At 35.8% G+C, this 7,963-nt stretch overlaps 1 protein-coding gene across 1 annotated transcript; it reads left to right on the top strand.

Annotated features, from left to right (window-relative positions):
* Nucleotides 1–2,134: 2,134 nt before the first annotated feature.
* Nucleotides 2,135–5,992, top strand: LOC127853668 (uncharacterized). Its single transcript, XM_052388364.1, has one exon. It carries the CDS (start codon nucleotides 3,128–3,130, stop codon nucleotides 4,094–4,096), a length of 969 nt encoding a protein of 322 aa, XP_052244324.1. The 5' UTR covers nucleotides 2,135–3,127; the 3' UTR covers nucleotides 4,097–5,992.
* The last annotated feature ends 1,971 nt before the right edge of the window (nucleotides 5,993–7,963 follow it).

Here is a 7,963-nt window from a genome sequence, read left to right as displayed (position 1 = left end):
TGTTAGATGGGTTGAATTGGATTGTTTGTATAATTGAATGGTTTTAAGACATATAACGAGGCACGGTAACAATATTTTTCTCTATCATTAACAATAGAATAAAAACATTATTTGATATTTTTAAGATGTATGCAACTTTACAATTCAACCAATTATTTTAATATTTTGCTATGTTAATTTTATGCCAACAGTTTAACCGTTTACCATTTGAAATTCGAAACCTTTTACAGTACAGTTTTCAAAATGAACGAGGGGATCAATTCATCTCTGACAATTAGCTTATTGATATAAACTATGTGTGTCAGATTATCGATACAGTTTTTAAAATGTCTTCTTTTGCGGATGAAGGAACCGTGGAGTCGCATTACAAAACCTGTCAGGTTCGTAATTCGAACAATCAGTTTAAAGGGATCTTTTCACGCTTTGGTAAATTGACAAAATTGAAAAAAGTTGTTTCAGATTCGCAAATTTTCGTTTTAGTTATGATATTTGTGAGGAAACAGTAATACTGAACATTTACCATGGTCTAATATAGCCATTATATGCATCTTTTGACGATTTTAAAACCTAAAAATTATAAAGCGTTGCAACGCGAAACGATTGAATAATTTGGAGAGTTCTGTTTTTGTCGTTAAATTTTGTGAAACTACGAAGATTGCTTATATAAGGTATAACATACGTCAAGAATGTGTATTCGGCGGAATAGCTCAGTAGGCTAAAGCGTTTTTACTTCAGGACTCTGGCAGGACTCCAGGGGTCACTGGTTCGAAACCTGGTCCGGGCAATGTTCTTTTCCTTTTTTAAATTTTATTCTTGATTTTTTACTGGAGCTTTTACGATCCAATGTTTACATTTATCGATATAAAGCATTTAATGAATAAGTTAAAAAATGCCAAAATCTGTGAAAAGGCACCTTTAAATGATAACGCGAATATCGATGCGGCTATTCAACACGATTAATTGATGTGTCGACATACCGAAATTTGATTACTTGTCTATGTAAAATAGGAACGCTTATTTATTTATTCTCTTTTTGATACAGTATGTTTACTGGACCGCCATTTTAAACACACTCAATCAAACGGTTTGGGCTGCTATAAGTACCAGATATTTCGCCGGTCTATTTGTTGATTGGCCATGTATATGTCGGTCCGTCGGTATGTCTCGAATCTTGTCCACATGCATTTAACGATACGCAATCCAAAGGCTACTCACTCTACGACGTCGTTTCGTGTGCAATTAAAGGCTACCTTAAGTAATAATGTCATGATTATTGGTCAATTGAACCAAAAGAGTAGCTCTAATTGAAAACATACATTGATGTTTATGTAAAACTACATCACATTTTTGTGAATTTGAGCGTGTCCACACCTAACCTCAATACAATTTAGATAGAAATTAAATGATCTTTCAGACACACAATAATTAACCATGACAACCTTCAAGCAACTATATGTCGCTCAATAACCCGGTTGGCTACCGTTTACGTTTAGGTCACAGTTTTTTTCTTAATTATGACAAAACCATACATCTGCGTCAGCGCATTTTTCTATATTGGGACCTCAGTCAACTAAACCTAATGAGACAAAATTCAGAGATTTACAGTGTCTGTGTGTACATCTTTATAATAGATTGTCTGTAAATTTTACAACAAACCACCTGGTGAAAGCTTGTTTGAAATGCACTGATACTCTCTAAACAGTCATATAGGGTTGTGATGTCCAGTCTAGTGTGAGAATGACTGATGGTGGCCATACCCTTCCTGTTGTCGTCTTTCCAGCTATTAATCCACTAACAAGTGAAAACCATCTCATATAGATGACAATTTTAGGAAGCTATGACGCAAACATCGTCACATCTCTTGACGTTTATTTGACGTTGATTATAGAATCCCATATCCTTACATTAGCAGATTACGTGCGGAATCAATTCACGAACATCAATAAAATGACATTACACTTTTAAGATATTTGAGCATTGGTTAAGATTTTTGTTTGATTTAATTTGACTGGATTTGAGTTGGGATTTGGTCATTTGGGAAAAGTGTTTTTTCCCACTGCGTTTGTTTGTATATAAATCTAAGCTAAAGCTTGGCTTTACTTGAAAATGAAAATGTTCTTCGTGAATCGACGTGCCTTATATAAATGAAAACAATCGTGATTGACCTTTTTCACACAACATTTTGCAGAATAAGGTATGTGGTTTAATTTAGTTCATAAATAACGACTGACATGGACATATGGATAATCGGGTAGCACTACGTGTCAACAGACGAGTTAATAAGCAGACGACTATTATCACTACAGAGTATTGAGTTGTTCAGTGATAGACGATAGACGAAGTAAACTGTTGTGTAAGGATATACAAGATGCACTAAGGTCGACACAAACTTATGATAAATGGTTAATATGATAAGTAATAAATAGACATCTGATAAATATTTTGAAACTATAAACTTAAATATATTTAGGCCACCACGGCGCAAATAATAATGTCAGTAAATATATTGTGAAATTAATTGTTATGTGGATTAAAGGTGTTTCTTCAATAATAGACTGTTAATTCGGATTATGATCTATCAAGCAATATCGGATTTCATTTGGGCGAATCTAAGGTAAAAGGAGTTTCATAAATCCTACAGACATTGATATGCGAATCTAAACAAATCCTAAAACGTGCCAACCTTAAGGGAAAAATGTAATTGAAAGCTTCAGACTTGTGATAATTTGAGATATATACAAGTTCTATAACGTAACACGCGAGAGAGATACATATATGAAATATATTTTTATTAAAACTTTAACTTGAAAGCAGTGAACATGTGAATCCTAACAAGTGCAATCCTTAAGGAAAATTTGTGATTAAAATCTTTAGACTGGTGATATTCTGATTTAATCTTTGACAGGAATTACTTTTGTTAATTTGAAATATTAACAAGTTCTATAACGTAGCGCGTGAGAGAAATGCATATATGAAACATATTTTGGATTAACCTTTATATTGGAAACATTGAACATGTAAATCGATGGGAAAATCTTGATTATAACGCATGGACAATTGGTTTTGCGTATAAATGTTGGAAATTGGATGTACATACTAACACAATACTGAAGTGTAGACAACGAAAATGCGATTATTTCAAGCGCAGAATTTTTACGGTGACACGTCTGCCCCGCCTCCCCCACCACCGTTCTCTATCGACAGGGAGGTGACGCGGGTGATGCCCGTGTACCTTAATCAGTATCGAGACGGGCGGCGGCTGCCGACGCCTGAAAAAGTCGCCGTCTTAGAGCTCTCCAACAGCTTTGAGCGACGTCGGCTAGGTAAACACCAGCGGATACTAAACGACATATCTGAGCGCTGCCGAGCGCAGGAAATAGACGATCTAAGTAATAAACTTTCAGCAAAAGTGAATCTTCATCAAGCCGGAAAGCCTAAGGAGATGACATTGTATAACACAACGTTTATGGGCTCGCGGCTGATGAGTAAGTCCCCACCGCACGGCATACCGCCTTTTGATACGGCTGATATCATGAATGAACCCGAGATACCTTTTAAGCCAAATATATTCGAAAAGAACTATAAACAGTTTCCGGCACGCAGAGTCATGCGACAGCAGACGAAATTTGAGTTCCTTCGTCAACCGACGCAGTTTCCAAAAGTGAAACCGACCCAGTGGCCGAAGTCATCGTCGTCCGACTCCAAAGTACATAGCATTCGCGCGACATTGGCAAAACGCCAACAGATCAACGGACCAATCCAGCTTGACCACTATATCAGCCCGCGACCGGATCTAGCGCCTTTGGTGTTGCCGTCGATCGAACGTTTCCACGTGTCCGCTCCGCTTGAAAGCATCGAGCGCAGTGACACGTGTTTCTCGACAAGCCGGATGGTGCTCGGAAAACGGTCTCGGACGCAACTGACCATGAACAGTTCACGGCAACCCGAGCATCGACCGCATGAACCGATAAATCTGGCCTCCTTTGGGCACGAGTATTCACAATTGCCGCTGACCAACGGTCATTCTCCGCCCCCGAACTCTATCCACGAATTAGACCCACCTCCTACATTGGACAGGTTAAACAACACAGAGTAATTGAGCAAGTCTTGGTATTGAGAAAGGGTTGTTGATACTGATTTACATTTACTTTTCTGCAATAAGAGCACGAATCAACATAAATTGGGTCATCAACACAATTGTTTTAATGACCTGCTGTCATTGCATTTTTCATTCAATTATCATGCTACTTTTCCATCGATTTGTCCGTTTGCAACGATCACAATCTTATTAAAACCGCAATGTAGTTTTTCATAATATGTACACTAGTGTACTTGATTCAGAATTTTCAAGCAAATAACTCATTTAAAACGTTCAGACCTAAAATGTTGACGTGACATTTTTTTTTATTAATCAAAAAAGAAATCCTGTATATTATATAATATACATGTAGTATAAATACTTCCTTTATTCATATCCCAAACGTGGAGATGAAAATTCAAACGCAATTGCCTTCATCCATTTATGCATATGTGTATGCTATGTTTTAACCTCCATGCTTCACGTGTTTCAAAAGGCTCAAATCAACCTTCAGAAACTCCAACTAATTCGATCGCTTTTTGTTACGAATGCCGTATAGTTTGAGACGCGTTCTGAGAAAACGTGGCTTATTGCATGTGCGTAAAGTGTCATCCCAGATTAACCTGTGCAGTCCGCACAGGCTAATCAGGGACGACACTTTCCGCTTTTATGACATTTTTCGTTCAAATGAAATCACTTCTTAGCAAAAATCCAATTAAGGCGGCAAGTGTCGTCCCTGATTAGCCTGTTTCTCAGAACGCGACTCATTTTATCAATTGCAATCATGGTCAATTTCTTTGCAAAGAAACTGTATTCACTGATGATGAATTGTTAACGTCAGATGTTATTTTATATGTTGATGTCTATTGCTCTTTTTTTTGTAATGTATGACATCATGTTTGATTTAATTTGTTATTTTGGCTCTTAGTTTCAGAAGCAAATTAATTTAAATACACACACGTTTTTTGTATGTGCATGGAAATCCAATTAGCTAAATGTTTTTGTTACATAATAAACGTTTATTGATAAGTTATTATATATTTCATTCTTCTGGTGTTACCATATAGAGTGATGTTATAAACGCACGGGCTTTGTTATCTTACACACATAAAATGGTATGAAATTGCTTATTTAAGAAATAAATAAAGAACAAACTGACATTTCCGGACGAAACTTAAATCGACTGGTTACGGTGGATTATGACACACATGTTTCGTTGAACAAAGATATATCAGAACTTAATTCTATATAAAAGGGCTTTTAGATTTGTTAAACACCCAAATGCGTATTATTTGCACGAGTTAAATAGCTAGTGTATTTAAAAGATTTATTATCAAAAGCTTTTGATCTCAACGTCGCATTGTGTATCAACATAATTTTAAACACGACTAAACTCTCTATACGTGTATTAAAAGTTGTTTTATTGAAAAGAGAAATTAAGACGAAACTCGTATCATGTATAATATAATTGGTACATTCGGAAAATAATACACAAGTATCTACATGTCAGTTATCATATACAAACTTATAAAAACTTATTTGATAATGTCTGATTAGCTAAAAAAAAAAATAGGGATTTAATATACATAAATAGCAACCAACTGATAAATTGTTGCATATACGTATGGAATAATATTGAATAGTGTAGTATATTTTCGTCAATTTGATATCGTTATTAACATTATTTAAACTGACAGCAATGTGCACGTTATCGTCATTCAAAGCTAAACATTTTAAATGGCAGGTGTTAAAACCCGGAGATAAAAGCCCATGCATACCTAACACAATATGTAAAGCATTTAAACTTTTTGAATGAGGGTATTAAAAGATTTTTACCCCATTGTGTGTGGCCAAGACATTTAAAGCACGCCAAACATATTTAATCTACGGATTACCTCACTATTTAATATCGGTTTGTTTCCACTATTTACGGACAATAGTGTTCAACCATGTATTCTTTGTATCTTTATTTAAAGCGAGCTTAAATGTACATCTTATCATTTTTGTAAAATAAAAAATAAAAAAACATCAATATTTTATTAAAACATAAAAGAATAAAAGATCACACTAAGTGGAAAATCAATACAATTTGTGTTTGCTACAAGTAACTCTTACAAATAAACTCCGTGTCGTAGTGGATATGGTATCCGCATTGCAACCGGGAGGTTACTGGTTCGATCCCCTCAGTGGGGACGTTCTTTAGATTTCCACACAGACACAAAGCACTGGTTCTAGTCCCGTGAAACGGACTCGAGAGCGTTTAAAATAAGCATTAGGCTTTATATGCAATCGAGCTGAAATAAATAGGTTCAAACTAAATAAACTTTTTATATATTTGACAACTCATTCATGTTCTTTCAAAAGACATATATGGGCCGTGCTCTGTGAAAAGGGTTTTTTATGCATGAGCGTAATTATCCCGGATTAGCCTATGCAGTTCATATTTTTGTAATATTAAGTAATTATTTACATAAAAATTGTACACATTTGTTTTAAGGAAGCCTTGTCTTGCAGTTATATATAACTTTTGAAATAAAACTTAGTGGCGTTTACATTCGATCTAGACATATGCTTTGTACAATAGTTATTTTACGACTTTGTTTACATAATCCAACTTAACATTATTATTTATTTATTCATTTTAAAATCAGCATAACATTAAGACCTGGATTTATTTTCTCTTTTTTTTTTGTTAAACCTATTTATTTAAGCTCGATTGCATAACAAGCCTAAACTTATATGAAACGCTCTCGAGTCCGTTTCGTTGGTGTCTCTGGGGGAGATCTTAAGAACGCTCCCACAGTGGGGATCGAACCCGTGACCTCCCGATCGCTAGGCGGACACCATATCCACTACGCCACGGCGATCTTATTTTCTCTTAATTAAGACCTTAGCAATACGAGTGCACCACTCTTTAATTTCTTCGGTTTGTGTGTGTGCGAAAACAGTTTGAGATGAGCCTCAGACTTAACGGTTATTTAATACATAAATTGTTTTCTTCGAGGTTCCTTTCAGATTTCCTGCTATTCCTAGGTTTTGTTTTTCGTTCCATTTAATTTTCACATCTAGATGATAAAGTTTATTTATACATGTGTTGCTTAGAAAATTATTTGTTTTTGATGCAAATGACAACAAAGAAAAAAGCTAGTTGCTATCGTACATTTCGGTCTACGTGTAGCATACACACGTAGAAAATACGACATATTCAATGAATCTCGCAATTCACACCTAAAATATGTTGAGTTATATAACTCTATGTTAACAGTATATAGCTCATCTTGTTATAGCATAGCTAGGTTCCCGAAAAAAAGAACGTCAAAGCTTCACTATTCTCATACAAAAAAATGTAGCTACCCTGGATTTAAATATTTGAAACTAATGGAAATAATTAATACCCCCGATACACCGACTCCGTTCGAAGTACGTTCTGAAAAATGTGACTAAATGGGATCGAACTGTGTGAGAACGGAGTGCTCGTAGTAGCAACGTGTTACGAACTGTTTCCGAACTTTGTGGACGGCCTGGAACGGGGTTGAACGGGAGAGGTGTTTCAGAACTTAGAGCCTACTCAAAATTTTCTTTCGATCATCCCGTTCTACAATTAAACGTAGTAACAACGTACTGGAAACGGAATGGACTAAGAACGGATAGATCGTACTAAGGTAGGATTAGGAACGTGCCAGAACGTAGTGCGATCGGATCGAAATTACCTGTACGATGCCACACCGATCGAGTCCGTTTCTAGTCCGTCCATTCCGTCCTCAGACAGACCGACTCCGTCCGCACTACGTCTCAAGTACTATCTTGTTTCGTGTAAATAAATAGAAACTAAAAGATACGTTCTCACAACGTTTGCAACACGTTCTATAAGTTCTCAGTCAGTTC

Source organism: Dreissena polymorpha, chromosome 12 (genome assembly GCF_020536995.1).
Source record: "Dreissena polymorpha isolate Duluth1 chromosome 12, UMN_Dpol_1.0, whole genome shotgun sequence".
Classification (NCBI taxonomy): domain Eukaryota; kingdom Metazoa; phylum Mollusca; class Bivalvia; order Myida; family Dreissenidae; genus Dreissena; species Dreissena polymorpha.
Note: the sequence above shows the minus strand (reverse complement) of the source record. Positions and strands in the feature narration are given on the sequence as shown.